Raw genomic sequence first — 20322 nt, 5'->3', positions numbered from 1 at the left:
GCCACCTTAGCACGTTTTGAGGTCCCCTCGCCAAGGTGAATGGAAATTTCCTCTATTTTTGGATGATTATTGACACTCAGACTCCAGAGAAGCTTTCTGTGCTGATTTGGGTGGGACTGGGCCAAATACCTGGCGCCAGGTTGCAAAAGAAGGTTTTCGACAAAATCCAAAATACCCGAAAATTTCGTCAGAGCGACGGGCCAATCTGAGACCTGCGTCTCGTTCGGCTCGAGCCAAGGATTCCGGTGACATAAGGCACGTGGCTCTGCGACCAACCGTTTGGGAGTTACGAGCCATGCCGTACTTTCCGTCAGGCCGATCGGGACGAGGCCCGGTGACGTTGTAGACAGGGGAGGGTACTACCCAGATAGCACACTTACGTCTGCAAGATGTCTGTTAAAGAAATGTTGATCTGGAAAGCATCTGCCATCTACAAACGTCTGACATACGCCTTTCAGATGTCAGTTTTATATACCTTCTAAATCATAAACATCTAAAAGACATCTAATTGACATCTATCTGACATCTAAAAGGCAGTGTTGGGGAGTAACTAGTTACATGTAACAGCATTACGTAATTTAATTACAAAATGAATGTAACTGTAATTAGTTACAGTTACGAAGAAAAAATTAGTAATTAAATTAAAGTTACTTATGAAATTTTTAACGATTACAAAGGCAATTACATTTGAATATTTACACACATCCACATACAGATTTCACTGATTTCTTTCCCAAATTGCACTGACTGTTCTGAGACATACGCCCTAATAATTTCCAGAATTTTAACAGAATTTTTTGTTTTTCCCAGTCCGCCCTTCCTGTAAATTAATGGCAAAAACATGCAGTTTCATTTAATACAAATAGGCCTACTGAAGCTTGCAGTGTTGTCAGCCTCTGCCGCCTCAATATAGGAGTACATGAGCACATAAACATCATTTCTAGAACTGCTCTGTGTCACGTCATGCATTTTACCTATCATATCATATACAAAGAGACAGCAGTTTAAAAAAAAACCAATGTTTCAGGAGTTTATTATACAGGAATGACACATGCTTATTAGATAACTGTATTTGAGTTGATGTATATGTTTTTATTTATTATTATTTCATTTTCACAAATTTAGAAAAGTAATCTAAAAGTACTCAAAAGTAATTAGTTACATTACTTTAATAAAGTAATTGAAAAAGTTATACTACTATAACATTTTAAACAGGGTAACTTGTAATCTGTAACCTATTACATTTCCAAAGTAACCTTCCAAACACTGCTAAAAGGAGACGTCCAATAGACGTATTGCAGATGAGCAAACAGCCTTAAAACTACATCTTGCAGATGTAAATTCATATGTCAAATAGACGTCTCCTAGATGTATGTGTGCTATCAGGGTACCATCCCCCAGCGTTTTTAGGTCACCCAAAACTTACCAAAGCCGAGATGGGCATCGCCGTGTCCGGCTTCCTCCCTGCTGCGTCTTAGCAGCATCGCTTCTCGGCCTTTTGGCTAAGATCAAGTATCTTGTCGGACGGTTGAGACTGCGATCGCCTCTTGGAGGTTTCCTGACTCGAGATCGTTTCATATCTTGAGTCACACAACTTCGAGAGGTATATTGAACTCTGCTGCTTCGGGCTCCAACAAGTTTTAAGGTGAGGTCTTTTAATTATTTATTTTGTTATTTATTGTTGTATTTATTGTTGTTTTAAGTTTTTAGGCTGTTGGTGCCTCCATCATGTCGGCTGCCCGTGCCGGCGTGCGGAGGCACCACAGCGTGCGTTTTTTATTCAGGCAGGGTGAGGGGAAGCTCCTGGGAATGTCCCGTATGGACTTTTCCAGGAAGCTGATCCAAAAGACCCTAGCTTTTAAATGTGACGACCTGAATTGTTTGATGACTCTGCCCTTGAACAAAGGATTTGATGTTAGTTTTAAAACCGCTTCCCTACTTAATGACTTTTGGCAAAGGTTTGAATCAGTTAAAGCCCAGTTCTCCATGTTCACTGTTGAGAAACTTTCTGATAACACACTTAAAACTGTGATTGTCAGGATGTTCAATGAAACCGTGACTGGAGATGATATTTGTGTTTGGTTGGGTAGATTTTGCACTGTTCGAGGCCAGCCTGTCAAAGTGTTAGATGAAGATGGCATTTGGACATGCTCCTGGCGAATTCCCATTAAACAATGGGAAGACGCTGGGGGCTACCAGGGCCTGAAACATCTGCCTTCCATGATTGTGCTCGGAGAGAACAGAGGCTACATACATTATCAAGGAATGCCCAAACTCTGCAGAAAGTGTGGAAGTTTTGGTCATCTAGCTGAAGCATGCCAAGAGTTAATCTGTGGGAAGTGTAGAGAAATTGGTCACAGTTTTGATGACTGTACCAATGGCAGACGGTGCAATCTTTGTGGAGAAACAAACCATCTCTACAGAGACTGCCCTAAAAGTTTTGCCAACAAGCTAAAAATGGCCGCCCCACATGGGCAACAAACGAAGGAACAAAGGAGAGAGGAGGCGGTCCCTGAGGTTTTGGCGGGAATTTCAAATTCCCAGCCGGCCTCAGGGATTGGGCAGGAAGGAGGAAGTGGGGCGGCCACAGGGGCGGAGGCAACGGAACAGGAAGTGGTAATGGAAGGAGAGGAAAGTGAGGAAGAGTCACTGGTAACAGTTTCGGATGGGGTGGAAGAATCCACCGGGAGTGAGACACAGTGTTCACTCCCTAATGCTCAGGTGCAAAAAAGACCTGCGGGGTCTCCTCTGATTGTAACGGAGGAGAAAAAATCTAGGGCAGCATATAAGCTCGATAGTTCCGACTCGGTAGATCTGGAGCGCATGTGGCCCCTAGAGTCCCCAAATGAGGTTTCCTTTTTGCACATTAAGCTAACAGCATCATCGCCAAAGGAGCCACAAGAGGTTCCCTCTGTGGCCTCTGAAGCGACAGGCATTTGCCCTCCTGACCTCAGCTCATCTGGGGAAAAGGAAAGACAAATGCTACAAGATGTAACATGATTTTAATCATATTTTTGTAGTCTTTTTATTGTCTTCTGTTTTAAATGCCTCATACCTTTTTAACCCTACTGCTCATGGCCCTCACCATCTCTACTATCAATGTCAGAAGTGTGAGGTCCACCATTAGAGCACAGAGTATTTTGTCCCTTTTAAAATCTTTTAAGTCAGATTTGTTTTTATTACAAGAGTGTTCTCTGCCCTTTTTAACTAGGTACACAAAAATGGAAGAGCTATGGTCCGCAGGAGCCTCCATATGGAGCGGATCAAATTTTAACAAAAACGACGGAGTTGCGGTTTTAATTAATAATCCTAACATCTTGGTGAAGGGCAGCACTGTGGTGAGGCAAGGCCGGGCACTTTTAGTAAATCTGACCTTTTTAGACAGGGATTTTAATGTTCTTAATGTATATGGTTTTACGGAAAAGAACGAAAGATATGAGCTTTTAGAAGACTTGCAACCCCACATGCTAGGTAGGGCTCCCCTAATGGTAGCAGGGGATTTTAATTGTGTTTTATCTAAAACAGACAGGAAAAGGGTAGGGGAGGATTTCAGAGTGGACAAAACGTCGGTTTTATTGCAGGGTTTAGTCAGAGATTTTAATTTAGTCGACTGTTTTAAAATTTTGCATCAAAGAGAGGAGGGCTTCACCTGGTTCAGTGGTGATGGTACCAAAGCCTCTCGAATCGACTACGTGTTTACAAGGGACTGCCCGCCAACCGATGCTACATTAACCCCCCTTTTTTTCTCTGATCACATGATGCTGTCTTGCACCCTTTCACTGCCCATGGGTGTGACGGTAGGGGGAGGGCTGTGGAAGCTGAACTGTTCCCTGTTGGAAGACAAGAATGTAATTTTAGAATATAGGGAACAGTTCAGCCAATGGCAGACCCTCCAAGACTTTTATGATACACGTGCACAGTGGTGGGAGATGGTAAAGGACCGGACGAGACAGTTTTTTAGAAAGATAGGGAAAGAAAAGAAGAGTAGGGAAAAGAAATGCATGTTGGGGTTGCAAAAAAGACTACAAAGGTATTTTAATCTTTTAAATAATGGTTTTGATTTTAACAATGAAATCCAGGATGTAAAAAAGGAAATGTCAGTTTTAGCCAATATAGAAAGTAAAGGGGTCCTTTTAAGAAGCAAAGAGAGAGAAATTGAAGAAGGGGAAAAGTGTACCAGATATTTTTTTAAGAAAATAATAACAAGGGGTGGGGGGTTAACCAGGGTTAAAACAGGGGATAGGGAGGTTAACACAACAAAAGAGATTTTAGAGGATGTGGAAAAATTTTATGGGGCTTTATATAGTTTTAAAAAGGTACACTCAGACACCGTAAAAGAAGTTTTAAATTTTGTTGAGAAAAGGGTCGACTGTCAAAATGAGATTTTAGCCCAAGATTTGAACATTTTAGAAACCCAAAAAGCTCTTGGAGGTTTTAAAAGGGGGAAGTCCCCAGGAGTGGATGGACTTCCCCTGGAGTTTTATCTAACATTTTGGGACATTTTAGGACAAGAGCTTTTGACAGTTTTTAAAGAGTTTGAGACCCTCGACAGACTTCCAGACAGTTTTAGAATAGGGATAGTTTCTTTACTTCACAAAAAAGGTGACCGGACTGACTTAAAAAACTGGAGACCCATAACACTTTTAAATTTCGATTATAAACTTTTTAGCAAAGTTTTAGCAACACGCATGTCAACTGTTTTAGAGGACGTGATTCACCCGGATCAAGCTTGTTCTGTGCCCGGAAGAAAGATAACAGACAACCTAGTGCTGATTAGAGACGCCATCTGTTACGCGAGAGACAGAAATATTCGGCTAGTAGTCCTAAATTTAGATTTTGAAAAAGCATTTGATCGAGTCTCGCACCAGTACCTCTTCCAGGTTCTGGAGAAAATGGGGTTTCCAAAGAGGTTTATAGCCTGGGTGGGACTGCTGTACAAGGGAATAGTCAGCAAAATTCTAATAAATGGGCATCTTTCCAAGGCTGTGAACATACACAGTGGTGTCCGTCAGGGATGTCCTTTATCTCCTCTTCTGTATGTGGCTTGCATCGAGCCACTGGCACAGATCTTGAGAAGGGACAAATGGATCAAAGGACTGGACGTTCCTGGGACGGGGGGACTGACGGCGACCTGTGTTTTATATATGGACGACGTAACTCTTTTAGCCACAGACGTTTTATCAATACGAAGAGCACTGGACTTGACTGACTGGTACGGTCGGGCCTCGGGCGCCAAACTCAATAGAAACAAGTCCGAGGCCCAGCTCTTCGGGCCGTGGGGAGACGTGGACACAGGAGGACTTGATTTGGTTTTTAAAGACAACGATTTTAAGATTTTAGGCGTTAAATTTGATAAAGACGGGGGTGGACGGGAAAACTGGACTGACTTGTTAGGGAAAGTTAGGAAAAGACTGGGATTTTGGGGACTAAGACAGATGACGATGGAAGGCAAGGTTTTAATTTTTAAATCTGTGATTTTACCTCTGATTTTACTTGTCTGTTCTGTTTTTAGCCCCCCTCGGTGGTTCCTGGGGAAACTGGAGAGGGCGGTGTTTTACTTCCTGTGGGGGTCCAAGTGGGAGCGCCTGAAGAGGGAGACCATCAAGAAAAGGCCGGAGAACGGTGGAAAAGGCCTCCCAGACCCCCACCTGTTTTTAGGCAGCCGCTTCACCGCCCTGCACATTAGTTATGCCATGACCCCATCCAAAGAAAACAAGACGGCTGCAATGGCGCGATTTTGGATGGGGTCTTACCTACGAACACTGAAAATTTTACCAGTGGACTTGAAAACCCCAGTGTCTTTTAACTTGCCCAAAGAATACAGTTTTATAAAAAAGTTTTTAAAGAAATACCTTTTAGAGAGTGAAGATGTCACCATTTTAACTCAACACAAGTCTCTCATCTCTGTTGTGCAGGACCGGGAACCGGTGAGTCCAGTTCCGGGCCTCACACCAAGTGAGGCCAAACAAGTTTGGCGGAACGCGGCTCACCCCGCTCTCCAGAACAGGCACAAGGACTTATCGTGGATGGTGGCTCATGAGATCCTCCCGGTCAGGGCGGTTATGCACTCCAGAGGCATGGCCAAAAACCCCATCTGCCCGCGGTCCGGCTGCAATTCCCCGGAGACCGTCCACCACCTGCTCTGGGAGTGCAGCGCTGCGCGGGACCTGTGGGCCAAGACCGGCCCCCTGTATTTCCCGTGCCTACCAGCGGGTGGGGCCCAGTTCGGGTACCAGCTCGCCATCCTTGGGGTGGGCCGGGGCTTGAAGGACTTGACGGCACAGAAATTTACCTCGCTCTGGCTCACCCTCAACGTCATCAAGGATGCCATCTGGGCCACCAGAAACCTGCTGGTGGGGAAGCGCGTTACGGTAACCCTCCATGCATGCGAGCTAAAGGTAACATCAATGCTGCAGGGGTACCGGACGACGATATTCGGACGGGGGGGCCGGGGTCGCACGGAGAGGGTCCCGGCAGGCACCGACCCTGGCCGCCCGTAGATGCACCCTCACCACTCTGGCTACGGGAACAGCGGGCCAGCGGGCCGGAGGAGAGGGGATCTCCGCTGAGTCCACAAAGTAGCATCTCATGTCCCTGTTCTGGAGAGTGGGGTGATGACCCACTTGATAAGGACTCACCCCCGGTCTTGCACAATAGATGATTTTTAATTGGTGTTTTTTATTGTTTTATCATGAAAGAGGTTTTATTAACATATATATACGAGGCTTGTTTGCTTTTTTTAAATTTGTATTTTACTTTTGGAACTGACCGCACCTTTTAAACACACCTCAATAATGGACTTTTAAAAACAAGCAAAACACTGTGGTTTTAATCAAATGCTTTTTAACAATGATTGTTTCTTTCATTTTACCATGTGTATTTATTATATATTATATTGCTTGTTTTAATGTGTGATTAAAAAGAAAACGTTGTGTGAAAAAGAAAAAATGCAAATGGAAAAAATGTAAATGGTGACAATAAAACTTTTTCGAAAGAAAAATCTGTTCTTATCAGTTTAATATCTGATACGTCCCCCATCCGGGGACTACATATTAAATGGATTTTTAGATCACGGAGCTGGAGCCGGGGCTTGCTCCGTCCACTCCATGCATCGGCCTGGTATTGCAGTGTCTCCAGGAACGGTGTGCTTTCCCTTTTTGGGGATTGCCATTTATTGTGTCGAATAGCAGAACAAGGAATGAGAGCTGCCATTGCAGATGCTGTGGTTTATTGCAAACTTTTTTCCTGATGTGTCCACCTGGGGTCTTGGACTCTTCCACTAACGATGCACCCACCTGAGGTCTTGAAGTCTTTCACAGACGAGGTGACGCATCGAATCAGGTGTGTTTGTTTAAAGAGAGTCATCTAAAACTGGCGTTGGGAAGCACCGGCCCATGAGCTTGGCAGTTTCCAGGCCAGTAACGGAAGGCACCCGTCCTTCCTTTCCCGGAGGGGGGGCGGAGGGCTAACCGTTGGTGAGGATGGTAGAGATGCAAATCAGACCTCTGGCTGACCGCCTGGGCCTTCATACTTACCTGGCAGGGGAGACACCATGATCAAGAAGGCGGTTCACCCAGGGCGAGGCTTGTCCATTGCACTCCGGCCATGCTGACCCCTGCGAATTCCCCAAATGCGGGAATCTCGACTGCATAATTTATGGTAGTGGGGGACTGCGTTCGCGCTCTCCCCTGAAATTGTTGGTGAAACAAAGCAGAAGAGGTTTTTACAGTTTTTTATTTATTTTCCTTTCAGAATGGGGAGTTCTGTCACATGCGAGATATGTGTTGTGCGCCTGTGAAACAAAGTCACTTGCGCTCTTGAAAAATCGGACCCTGGTGGGTAGTTTAGTTCGAACATAGCGCAGACCTTACTTTGAAAGTAGATTGGACTGACTGCAGCCTAGCTGTAACTGTCTCCATGTTGTTTGGTTGTCCTTTTTTTCGATTCGTATTAATTTTGTTGTCGCTTACAGCGACACCTAGTGGCCTGTCGCCGCGCCCTTTTTCACCTGGCCTCGGACTGAGCCCCTGCACAGGTGTGCCGATTTGGGTGAAGGGATCTCACTCCTTCCTGGAGTTATAGCCATTCGAGCCACCTCGGACACGCCACCTTAGCACGCTTTGAGGTCCCCTCGCCAAGGTGAATGGAAATTTCCTATTTTTTTGGATGATTATTGACAGTCAGACTCCAGAGAAGCTTTCTGTGCTGATTTGGGTGGGACTGGGCCAAATACCTGGCGCCAGGTTGCAAAAGAAGGTTTTCGACAAAATCCAAAATACCCGAAAATTTCGTCAGAGCGACGGGCCAATCTGAGACCTGCGTCTCGTTCGGCTCGAGCCAAGGATTCCGGTGACATAAGGCACGTGGCTCTGCGACCAACCGTTTGGGAGTTACGAGCCATGCCGTACTTTCCGTCAGGCCGATCGGGACGAGGCCCGGTGACGTTGTAGACAGGGGAGGGTACTACCCAGATAGCACACTTACGTCTGCAAGATGTCTGTTAAAGAAATGTTGATCTGGAAAGCATCTGCCATCTACAAACGTCTGACATACGCCTTTCAGATGTCAGTTTTATATACCTTCTAAATCATAAACATCTAAAAGACATCTAATTGACATCTATCTGACATCTAAAAGGCAGTGTTGGGGAGTAACTAGTTACATGTAACAGCATTACGTAATTTAATTACAAAATGAATGTAACTGTAATTAGTTACAGTTACGAAGAAAAAATTAGTAATTAAATTAAAGTTACTTATGAAATTTTTAACGATTACAAAGGCAATTACATTTGAATATTTACACACATCCACATACAGATTTCACTGATTTCTTTCCCAAATTGCACTGACTGTTCTGAGACATACGCCCTAATAATTTCCAGAATTTTAACAGAATTTTTTGTTTTTCCCAGTCCGCCCTTCCTGTAAATTAATGGCAAAAACATGCAGTTTCATTTAATACAAATAGGCCTACTGAAGCTTGCAGTGTTGTCAGCCTCTGCCGCCTCAATATAGGAGTACATGAGCACATAAACATCATTTCTAGAACTGCTCTGTGTCACGTCATGCATTTTACCTATCATATCATATACAAAGAGACAGCAGTTTAAAAAAAAAACAATGTTTCAGGAGTTTATTATACAGGAATGACACATGCTTATTAGATAACTGTATTTGAGTTGATGTATATGTTTTTATTTATTATTATTTCATTTTCACAAATTTAGAAAAGTAATCTAAAAGTACTCAAAAGTAATTAGTTACATTACTTTAATAAAGTAATTGAAAAAGTTATACTACTATAACATTTTAAACAGGGTAACTTGTAATCTGTAACCTATTACATTTCCAAAGTAACCTTCCAAACACTGCTAAAAGGAGACGTCCAATAGACGTATTGCAGATGAGCAAACAGCCTTAAAACTACATCTTGCAGATGTAAATTCATATGTCAAATAGACGTCTCCTAGATGTATGTGTGCTATCAGGGTACCATCCCCCAGCGTTTTTAGGTCTCCCAAAACTTACCAAAGCCGAGATGGGCATCGCCGTGTCCGGCTTCCTCCCTGCTGCGTCTTAGCAGCATCGCTTCTCGGCCTTTTGGCTAAGATCAAGTGTAGCGGCGATGGCTACGTCGAGGGGAGATGGTGCTTTGCCGGCCATGATGGCGCGGTTAAAGAATACTGTACGGATTCAAGTGCTACAGAATGCTGTCCGGTCTGTGAAGGAAAACTTCAGGAGGGAATTTGTGGTCGTGGATGTCTTGAAAGGAGTCTTCAACGTAGCAGCTTCATCAGTGTTCTGTCTTCAGGATTTCACCGCAATGGGATTTATGGATCTGACCTTCTTCAATTTAACGGACTGTGTGAGTTTTTTTGAGTCTTGGGGGCATAAAAAGCACAAGTTGTTGGAAGGACTGAGTTTGCACCCTCTGTTTGCACAGGATTACTTACCTCTCACAATCCATCTATATAATCCTTTTGTTGAGGATGTGGAGGTAATGACTTTTCTTGAGAGGCACTGCGAGGCTGTGAAAGGAGGTGAGCGTGTGAGGGATCGGTTTGGGATTTGGACTGGAAAGAGGCGGTTTTTTGTGAAGCTCAAGGTGGACTCCGCAGTCCCTGGAAGCCTGATTCACCTACCTGGGTCCATTTCCATTGGGCCTAACAGGGGCTTTCTCTACTACCCTGGGCAGCCCATGTATTGCAGGAGATGTGGTGGAGAAGGACACATTAAAACAGAATGTGAAGGACAGCGTTGTCGGTTTTGTGGGAAGGCGGACCACGTTGCTTCTGCCTGCCCCGCACCAAAACTTTGTAGCCTTTGTGGCAAGGCCGATCATCTTTATCGTACCTGTCCTTCAAGAAACAAGTCATATGCGAGCATATTGAAGGAAGGTCATGATCTGCAGGCAGACCTGGATGCCATTCTTAGCAGTCTACCAGCAGAAAGGGAGGGGCATCTTCAACAAGCGACAGGTGCGAATGATCAGAGAAGTATGAGTACATCAAGTCAGGAGTGTGCTGGTATGAAGGAACAAGCGGATGGAACTGTGGGGGATCTGATAACCTTGTCCCTGGATGGAAAGGAGGTAAAAGGAGTGGGATCAGAGGAGCAGCTTAATCCATCTCCAGGATGGACAGATCTGGACTTCACAGAGGTGCTTTCTGGGGTGTTGGAGGTGGATAAGGAGCAGACCATTTTGGAGCCTGCAACTGGATCAACCCATCAACGAGAGACAGTATATAGTGAGTCAAAGATGGAGATTGCAGCAGAGTCAGCATCTGGGACTGGCCGTCGCAGAGCCTGGAGTGAGGCCAGTGACCCTGATAATGGGGAAATATGCAAATACAGCAAACTGGAGAACTCTGTTAGTGAGGACTCTGTGAGTCAAGATTGTAATGAGGAGGGCTATGAAGGAAAAGAGAATGAGGAGGGAGGGACAAGCACTGGTTGGGGGGATAGTATTGAAGAGGAAGAGGGAGGGGAAGAAATGATAGCAGAATCCGGGGAATGGTCTGAAGTGGTTTCAAGGAGGGTAAAGGGAGGAAGGGGAAGAAGAGAATGTGGGGAAAATGGGGAGGAATAAGGGGGGAAGTAGGTTGGGGAAGTATTTTGGGCAATGTGGGGGCTTTTGGAGAGAGTCCAAAGGTTTTCAATGGGACTGTTAAGAGTGGCAACATTTAATGTAAGAGGGCTGAAAATGGCAGAGCGCCGGACAGCAGTTTTCTTTTCTGTTAAAGATTTATATTATGATGTTTTGTTTTTGCAAGAATGTCACTTGGAGAATGAAAGGGATGTGGAGAATTTTTCGAAGGATTGGACTCGGGGACCATCCTTTTGGGGAGTGGGGAATGTGAGGGCGGATGGGGTGGGGATTTTATTCTTTTCCTGGGAGGTGATAGTTGAAACATCTGGGGTGATTGTTCCAGGGAGAGTGATGTTTGTGGATGCAAGATGGAGGGGTGTGGCCTTGCGGTTCATAAATGTGTATGTGCCCAGTAAGCGAGAGGAGAGGGAAGGTTTTTTGGGAAAAATATTTCCGTTATTATATACGAACCGGCTGGTGGTCTTGGCAGGGGATTTTAATATGTCCCTAGAAAAAAATTCTGGGGGGGAATTGGCAGGGGTTATTAAAAGTTTTGGATTACAAGATTCAGGTCAGACAGCTGGAGGGGAGGGTTTAGGTTATACATGGTTTAACAGTAGGCAGGAGGCATCACGGTTGGATTATATATTTTTGTCAAAATCTGTTAAAGTTAGTAGCTACACAAGGCAGCCAATGTGGTGCTCAGATCATTGTTTAGTTGGGGCTGGGGCAGAGTTGGAGGCAGGGCAAAGGGGTCGGGGGAAGTGGAGGATGAATGTTACATACCTCAAAGACCAAACCTTCTGTAAGGTTTTCCAGGTATTATATGCTGGGTGGTGCAATTTAAAAGAATTCTACCAGTCACATTCTGACTGGTGGGAAGGGGTGAAGGAGAGGATTAGGTTTTTTTGCAGGGCATGGGGTTTAGCTTTGGAGAAGGCTAAGAGGAATCAAGTGCGTCAATGGACTAAAGAACTGCAAGTTTTATGCTCTCAAGGTCTATTGAGCACTGTGCAAGGGTGGAAGAAAGCCAAACTCTTGCAGGACTCTTTGAATGAACATTATAGAGGGGAAGCACAGAAGTTTGTTATGCAGTCAGGTGTATGTCAGCGTGTGTTAGATGAAAGGCCTACAAAGTTTTTCTTTTCTACTGTGAAGGGCAGGCAGAAGCGTAGCAGTATGGAATGTTTAAATACAGAGAAGGGTAAGGTTTACTCAGTTGAAGGAATGCTCAAGGCTTCAGTTGCCTTTTATAAGGAGCTGTTCGCGAATAGAGAAATAAGAGAGTCAACAACGGAGGGGTTTCTAGAGGATCTGGACAGGACCTTGGAGGAAGAGGAGGCAGGCAGGTTAGAGACGGAGGTCACCTTGAAGGAAGTAGAGGTAGCAATTAAGTCCTTGAAGAGAGGCACGTCTCCAGGTGGTGATGGTCTCCCAGCTGAATTTTATCAAGCCTTCTTGCCTTTAGTAGGCCCTGAACTTATTAAGGTCTATCAGGAAAGTCTGGAAGTGGGGAAATTGCCTATGTCTATGAGGAGGGGGTTGGTGACCCTCCTGCATAAGAAGAATAGTAAGGAGGATTTGGCAAATTGGCGGCCAATAACTTTACTTACTACAGATTATAAGATTCTGGCGAAAGTCTTATGCTTACGGCTTAAGGGGGTGTTAGATTTGGTGGTTCATCCAGATCAAACTTGTGGGGTTCCAGGAAGATCAGGCAGCCTCAATTTAGTTTTGATCCGGGATTTGATCAGTTGGGCTGAGCAACGGCAGCTTCCTTTGGCAATCCTGAGCCTTGACCAGGAAAAGGCCTTTGATAGGGTTAGCCATTCTTTTTTGTGGTCAGTGTTGGAGAAGCTTGGATTTGGCCCAGGGTTCAGAGCCTGGATCCAGCTTCTGTATAGTGAAGCTTTCAGTCAGATTAGGATTAACGGGTTCTATTCTGAACCAGTGAGACAGTTGGGTGGTGTGAGGCAAGGGTGTCCTTTGTCACCCTTGTGCTATATACTGTCTTTAGAGCCTCTGATTAGTCGGCTACGATTAACAGCAGCTCTGACTGGTGTAGTAATGCCAGGTGGAGGAGGGATAAGGGCAAAAGTGTTAGCTTACGCAGATGATATGACAGTCTTTTTGACCACAGAAAAAGATTTTGCAGTGACAGGAGAGATTTTGCATAGTTTTTCTGAAGCCACAGGGGCCAAGATAAATGTCAGTAAATCTTCAGTGATGTTTGTAGGACGGTGGAGTAAGAGGACTGTGGTTCCAGGAGGGTATACCTTGTGTCAGGATGGCATGAAAATCTTGGGTGTTCATTTCTTCAAGGTGAATAGTGCACAACAAAATTGGAAGGGGATGTTGGAATCTTTACAATCTAAAGTAAACCGGTGGAGTGTAAGGGATCTGTCATTATGGGGTAGAGTACAGGTAGTGAAGGCAGATGTGTTGCCCAGTATTAATCATCTGGCTTATGTTTTTCCCCTACCTTTTTGGCAGGGGAGGAGAATGGAGAAGTTGATTTTTTCTTTTATTTGGAGAGGGAGGACTGAGCTAGTATCAAGGGCGCAGATGTTTCGTCCTCTGGCTGAGGGAGGCAGAGGGGTGCCGTGCCTCCCTTGGAAGGTTACGGCTTTGTTTATTGCATTTGCAGCTCGCCTAGTGGTACAGGCTCCAGGGCATAAAGCACATGTGTTGGCTCACTTTTGGTTGGGCTGGCCTTTGAGGCATTTAACAGGGTGGAGTAATAGGGTGCCTTGGTCTCTGGATAGACCTGAACATTATAAAGTGGCGGCAGACACTATTAAAGAAAATCCTTGGTGCTTGGAAGAGTCATTGTTGTTAAATCATAGGAAGCTGTATGATAGGTTGAAGGAGAGCTCAGTTAAGGAAGCTAGAGGGGCAGGGCCTCCAATTGAAGTGAACTGGTTGTCCTTGCAACCAGATTATTTGGTAGGGAGGTGTAAGGATGTGAACTGGTTGGCAGCATTAGGGAGGCTTCCAGTACGGGAGCGTTTATATAGGCATGGTCAGGGCAGATCTCCTTTGTGCCCAGTGGGTTGCGGGGGAGAAGAGACAATTGAGCACGCCTTGTGGTCATGTCCAGGAGCAATGGCTTTATGGGAAGCAGTCACTGGGTGGTGGAGAGAATGGGGAGGACCACTGATTACCCGGGACTTAGTGTTGTATGGAGGAGGGTTGGGAAATATAGAGAAGGATCAGAAAAGAGTAGTATGGGTAACTATCTCAGAAGGGAAGCGTATCTTATGGGACTGGCGTCTAAGGTGCCTGAGGAAGCAGTTGCCTGGTTTAGAACCTCAAAAGTTATTTTCAACACTTTTGGCAAGTTTGGTTAAAGAGGTAAATGGGTATAAGGTCGTTTATGGAGAGGAGGAGACGAGGGCTGTATGGGGGGGACTCCCTCGGGTAGGGGTGGGATAAAGTCTTGGGTGTCAAAAATCTAGTTTTGTTTATGAGGCACTGATAGTAATGTGTTGTTCACTTTATATGAAGTTATTTTTGAGTTCGGAATGTTCAAACTGAAAATGTGTATGCCTTTGTTACAAGAGGTTCATTTGTAAATTTGTATGAGTGTATGGATTTAATAAAAAAAAAAAAAAAAAAAAAAAATCTGTTCTTATCAGTTTAATATCTGATACGTCCCCCATCCGGGGACTACATATTAAATGGATTTTTAGATCACGGAGCTGGAGCCGGGGCTTGCTCCGTCCACTCCATGCATCGGCCTGGTATTGCAGTGTCTCCAGGAACGGTGTGCTTTCCCTTTTTGGGGATTGCCATTTATTGTGTCGAATAGCAGAACAAGGAATGAGAGCTGCCATTGCAGATGCTGTGGTTTATTGCAAACTTTTTTCCTGATGTGTCCACCTGGGGTCTTGGACTCTTCCACTAACGATGCACCCACCTGAGGTCTTGAAGTCTTTCACAGACGAGGTGACGCATCGAATCAGGTGTGTTTGTTTAAAGAGAGTCATCTAAAACTGGCGTTGGGAAGCACCGGCCCATGAGCTTGGCAGTTTCCAGGCCAGTAACGGAAGGCACCCGTCCTTCCTTTCCCGGAGGGGGGGCGGAGGGCTAACCGTTGGTGAGGATGGTAGAGATGCAAATCAGACCTCTGGCTGACCGCCTGGGCCTTCATACTTACCTGGCAGGGGAGACACCATGATCAAGAAGGCGGTTCACCCAGGGCGAGGCTTGTCCATTGCACTCCGGCCATGCTGACCCCTGCGAATTCCCCAAATGCGGGAATCTCGACTGCATAATTTATGGTAGTGGGGGACTGCGTTCGCGCTCTCCCCTGAAATTGTTGGTGAAACAAAGCAGAAGAGGTTTTTACAGTTTTTTATTTATTTTCCTTTCAGAATGGGGAGTTCTGTCACATGCGAGATATGTGTTGTGCGCCTGTGAAACAAAGTCACTTGCGCTCTTGAAAAATCGGACCCTGGTGGGTAGTTTAGTTCGAACATAGCGCAGACCTTACTTTGAAAGTAGATTGGACTGACTGCAGCCTAGCTGTAACTGTCTCCATGTTGTTTGGTTGTCCTTTTTTTCGATTCGTATTAATTTTGTTGTCGCTTACAGCGACACCTAGTGGCCTGTCGCCGCGCCCTTTTTCACCTGGCCTCGGACTGAGCCCCTGCACAGGTGTGCCGATTTGGGTGAAGGGATCTCACTCCTTCCTGGAGTTATAGCCATTCGAGCCACCTCGGACACGCCACCTTAGCACGCTTTGAGGTCCCCTCGCCAAGGTGAATGGAAATTTCCTATTTTTTTGGATGATTATTGACAGTCAGACTCCAGAGAAGCTTTCTGTGCTGATTTGGGTGGGACTGGGCCAAATACCTGGCGCCAGGTTGCAAAAGAAGGTTTTCGACAAAATCCAAAATACCCGAAAATTTCGTCAGAGCGACGGGCCAATCTGAGACCTGCGTCTCGTTCGGCTCGAGCCAAGGATTCCGGTGACATAAGGCACGTGGCTCTGCGACCAACCGTTTGGGAGTTACGAGCCATGCCGTACTTTCCGTCAGGCCGATCGGGACGAGGCCCGGTGACGTTGTAGACAGGGGAGGGTACTACCCAGATAGCACACTTACGTCTGCAAGATGTCTGTTAAAGAAATGTTGATCTGGAAAGCATCTGCCATCTACAAACGTCTGACATACGCCTTTCAGATGTCAGTTTTATATACCTTCTAAATCATAAACATCTAAAAGACATCTAATTGACATCTATCTGACATCTAAAAGGCAGTGTTGGGGAGTAACTAGTTACATGTAACAGCATTACGTAATTTAATTACAAAATGAATGTAACTGTAATTAGTTACAGTTACGAAGAAAAAATTAGTAATTAAATTAAAGTTACTTATGAAATTTTTAACGATTACAAAGGCAATTACATTTGAATATTTACACACATCCACATACAGATTTCACTGATTTCTTTCCCAAATTGCACTGACTGTTCTGAGACATACGCCCTAATAATTTCCAGAATTTTAACAGAATTTTTTGTTTTTCCCAGTCCGCCCTTCCTGTAAATTAATGGCAAAAACATGCAGTTTCATTTAATACAAATAGGCCTACTGAAGCTTGCAGTGTTGTCAGCCTCTGCCGCCTCAATATAGGAGTACATGAGCACATAAACATCATTTCTAGAACTGCTCTGTGTCACGTCATGCATTTTACCTATCATATCATATACAAAGAGACAGCAGTTTAAAAAAACACCAATGTTTCAGGAGTTTATTATACAGGAATGACACATGCTTATTAGATAACTGTATTTGAGTTGATGTATATGTTTTTATTTATTATTATTTCATTTTCACAAATTTAGAAAAGTAATCTAAAAGTACTCAAAAGTAATTAGTTACATTACTTTAATAAAGTAATTGAAAAAGTTATACTACTATAACATTTTAAACAGGGTAACTTGTAATCTGTAACCTATTACATTTCCAAAGTAACCTTCCAAACACTGCTAAAAGGAGACGTCCAATAGACGTATTGCAGATGAGCAAACAGCCTTAAAACTACATCTTGCAGATGTAAATTCATATGTCAAATAGACGTCTCCTAGATGTATGTGTGCTATCAGGGTACCATCCCCCAGCGTTTTTAGGTCTCCCAAAACTTACCAAAGCCGAGATGGGCATCGCCGTGTCCGGCTTCCTCCCTGCTGCGTCTTAGCAGCATCGCTTCTCGGCCTTTTGGCTAAGATCAAGTGTAGTATCTGTTCTTATCAGTTTAATATCTGATACGTCCCCCATCCGGGGACTACATATTAAATGGATTTTTAGATCACGGAGCTGGAGCCGGGGCTTGCTCCGTCCACTCCATGCATCGGCCTGGTATTGCAGTGTCTCCAGGAACGGTGTGCTTTCCCTTTTTGGGGATTGCCATTTATTGTGTCGAATAGCAGAACAAGGAATGAGAGCTGCCATTGCAGATGCTGTGGTTTATTGCAAACTTTTTTCCTGATGTGTCCACCTGGGGTCTTGGACTCTTCCACTAACGATGCACCCACCTGAGGTCTTGAAGTCTTTCACAGACGAGGTGACGCATCGAATCAGGTGTGTTTGTTTAAAGAGAGTCATCTAAAACTGGCGTTGGGAAGCACCGGCCCATGAGCTTGGCAGTTTCCAGGCCAGTAACGGAAGGCACCCGTCCTTCCTTTCCCGGAGGGGGGGCGGAGGGCTAACCGTTGGTGAGGATGGTAGAGATGCAAATCAGACCTCTGGCTGACCGCCTGGGCCTTCATACTTACCTGGCAGGGGAGACACCATGATCAAGAAGGCGGTTCACCCAGGGCGAGGCTTGTCCATTGCACTCCGGCCATGCTGACCCCTGCGAATTTCCCAAATGCGGGAATCTCGACTGCATAATTTATGGTAGTGGGGGACTGCGTTCGCGCTCTCCCCTGAAATTGTTGGTGAAACAAAGCAGAAGAGGTTTTTACAGTTTTTTATTTATTTTCCTTTCAGAATGGGGAGTTCTGTCACATGCGAGATATGTGTTGTGCGCCTGTGAAACAAAGTCACTTGCGCTCTTGAAAAATCGGACCCTGGTGGGTAGTTTAGTTCGAACATAGCGCAGACCTTACTTTGAAAGTAGATTGGACTGACTGCAGCCTAGCTGTAACTGTCTCCATGTTGTTTGGTTGTCCTTTTTTTCGATTCGTATTAATTTTGTTGTCGCTTACAGCGACACCTAGTGGCCTGTCGCCGCGCCCTTTTTCACCTGGCCTCGGACTGAGCCCCTGCACAGGTGTGCCGATTTGGGTGAAGGGATCTCACTCCTTCCTGGAGTTATAGCCATTCGAGCCACCTCGGACACGCCACCTTAGCACGCTTTGAGGTCCCCTCGCCAAGGTGAATGGAAATTTCCTATTTTTTTGGATGATTATTGACAGTCAGACTCCAGAGAAGCTTTCTGTGCTGATTTGGGTGGGACTGGGCCAAATACCTGGCGCCAGGTTGCAAAAGAAGGTTTTCGACAAAATCCAAAATACCCGAAAATTTCGTCAGAGCGACGGGCCAATCTGAGACCTGCGTCTCGTTCGGCTCGAGCCAAGGATTCCGGTGACATAAGGCACGTGGCTCTGCGACCAACCGTTTGGGAGTTACGAGCCATGCCGTACTTTCCGTCAGGCCGATCGGGACGAGGCCCGGTGACGTTGTAGACAGGGGAGGGTACTACCCAGATAGCACACTTACGTCTGCAAGATGTCTGTTAAAGAAATGTTGATCTGGAAAGCATCTGCCATCTACAAACGTCTGACATACGCCTTTCAGATGTCAGTTTTATATACCTTCTAAATCATAAACATCTAAAAGACATCTAATTGACATCTATCTGACATCTAAAAGGCAGTGTTGGGGAGTAACTAGTTACATGTAACAGCATTACGTAATTTAATTACAAAATGAATGTAACTGTAATTAGTTACAGTTACGAAGAAAAAATTAGTAATTAAATTAAAGTTACTTATGAAATTTTTAACGATTACAAAGGCAATTACATTTGAATATTTACACACATCCACATACAGATTTCACTGATTTCTTTCCCAAATTGCACTGACTGTTCTGAGACATACGCCCTAATAATTTCCAGAATTTTAACAGAATTTTTTGTTTTTCCCAGTCCGCCCTTCCTGTAAATTAATGGCAAAAACATGCAGTTTCATTTAATACAAATAGGCCTACTGAAGCTTGCAGTGTTGTCAGCCTCTGCCGCCTCAATATAGGAGTACATGAGCACATAAACATCATTTCTAGAACTGCTCTGTGTCACGTCATGCATTTTACCTATCATATCATATACAAAGAGACAGCAGTTTAAAAAAACACCAATGTTTCAGGAGTTTATTATACAGGAATGACACATGCTTATTAGATAACTGTATTTGAGTTGATGTATATGTTTTTATTTATTATTATTTCATTTTCACAAATTTAGAAAAGTAATCTAAAAGTACTCAAAAGTAATTAGTTACATTACTTTAATAAAGTAATTGAAAAAGTTATACTACTATAACATTTTAAACAGGGTAACTTGTAATCTGTAACCTATTACATTTCCAAAGTAACCTTCCAAACACTGCTAAAAGGAGACGTCCAATAGACGTATTGCAGATGAGCAAACAGCCTTAAAACTACATCTTGCAGATGTAAATTCATATGTCAAATAGACGTCTCCTAGATGTATGTGTGCTATCAGGGTACCATCCCCCAGCGTTTTTAGGTCTCCCAAAACTTACCAAAGCCGAGATGGGCATCGCCGTGTCCGGCTTCCTCCCTGCTGCGTCTTAGCAGCATCGCTTCTCGGCCTTTTGGCTAAGATCAAGTGTAGTATCTGTTCTTATCAGTTTAATATCTGATACGTCCCCCATCCGGGGACTACATATTAAATGGATTTTTAGATCACGGAGCTGGAGCCGGGGCTTGCTCCGTCCACTCCATGCATCGGCCTGGTATTGCAGTGTCTCCAGGAACGGTGTGCTTTCCCTTTTTGGGGTTGCCATTTATTGTGTCGAATAGCAGAACAAGGAATGAGAGCTGCCATTGCAGATGCTGTGGTTTATTGCAAACTTTTTTCCTGATGTGTCCACCTGGGGTCTTGGACTCTTCCACTAACGATGCACCCACCTGAGGTCTTGAAGTCTTTCACAGACGAGGTGACGCATCGAATCAGGTGTGTTTGTTTAAAGAGA

General features: G+C 44.6%; 2 protein-coding genes, 6 non-coding genes and 1 pseudogene across 16 annotated transcripts in view; all 9 read left to right on the top strand.

Moving 5' to 3' along the window:
* LOC127944872 (uncharacterized) overlaps window positions 1-20322 on the top strand; it is a 352827-nt gene that overhangs the window by 147135 nt on the left and 185370 nt on the right. Inside the window, exons 2-3 of one of the 9 annotated variants that reach the window (XM_052541258.1) lie at window positions 3212-3338; window positions 5916-6964. The exons of the other annotated variants lie outside the window; for them this stretch is intronic. Coding sequence (XP_052397218.1) covers window positions 3222-3338; window positions 5916-6500 — 702 coding nt within the window. The 5' untranslated portion in view covers window positions 3212-3221 and the 3' untranslated portion in view covers window positions 6501-6964. Of the gene's footprint in view, window positions 1-3211; window positions 3339-5915; window positions 6965-20322 lie in introns of those variants that run through there. 9 annotated transcript variants of the gene reach the window in all.
* The window catches only part of LOC127944298 (uncharacterized), a 170237-nt gene continuing 151375 nt past the window's right edge, over window positions 1461-20322 (top strand). Inside the window, exon 1 of the mRNA XM_052540185.1 lies at window positions 1461-1645. The gene's annotated coding sequence lies outside the window, so the exon portion shown is untranslated. The remainder of the gene's footprint in view (window positions 1646-20322) is intronic.
* On the top strand, window positions 6980-7153 carry LOC127945586 (uncharacterized; annotated as a pseudogene).
* On the top strand, window positions 7528-7691 carry LOC127945233 (U1 spliceosomal RNA). The gene has a single exon (XR_008150579.1). It is a non-coding gene; the product is annotated as a U1 spliceosomal RNA (small nuclear RNA).
* Window positions 14681-14868, top strand: LOC127945629 (U2 spliceosomal RNA). Its single transcript, XR_008150913.1, has one exon. It is a non-coding gene; the product is annotated as a U2 spliceosomal RNA (small nuclear RNA).
* On the top strand, window positions 15243-15406 carry LOC127945232 (U1 spliceosomal RNA). The gene has a single exon (XR_008150578.1). It is a non-coding gene; the product is annotated as a U1 spliceosomal RNA (small nuclear RNA).
* Window positions 17302-17492, top strand: LOC127945476 (U2 spliceosomal RNA). Its single transcript, XR_008150807.1, has one exon. It is a non-coding gene; the product is annotated as a U2 spliceosomal RNA (small nuclear RNA).
* LOC127945371 (U1 spliceosomal RNA) lies at window positions 17867-18030 on the top strand. Its single transcript, XR_008150705.1, has one exon. It is a non-coding gene; the product is annotated as a U1 spliceosomal RNA (small nuclear RNA).
* On the top strand, window positions 19926-20116 carry LOC127945475 (U2 spliceosomal RNA). Its single transcript, XR_008150806.1, has one exon. It is a non-coding gene; the product is annotated as a U2 spliceosomal RNA (small nuclear RNA).

This window comes from Carassius gibelio, chromosome A23, assembly GCF_023724105.1.
Source record: "Carassius gibelio isolate Cgi1373 ecotype wild population from Czech Republic chromosome A23, carGib1.2-hapl.c, whole genome shotgun sequence".
NCBI classification, from domain to species: domain Eukaryota; kingdom Metazoa; phylum Chordata; class Actinopteri; order Cypriniformes; family Cyprinidae; genus Carassius; species Carassius gibelio.
The sequence above is the reverse complement of the archived record's forward strand: the minus strand, read 5'-3'. Positions and strand labels throughout refer to the sequence as shown.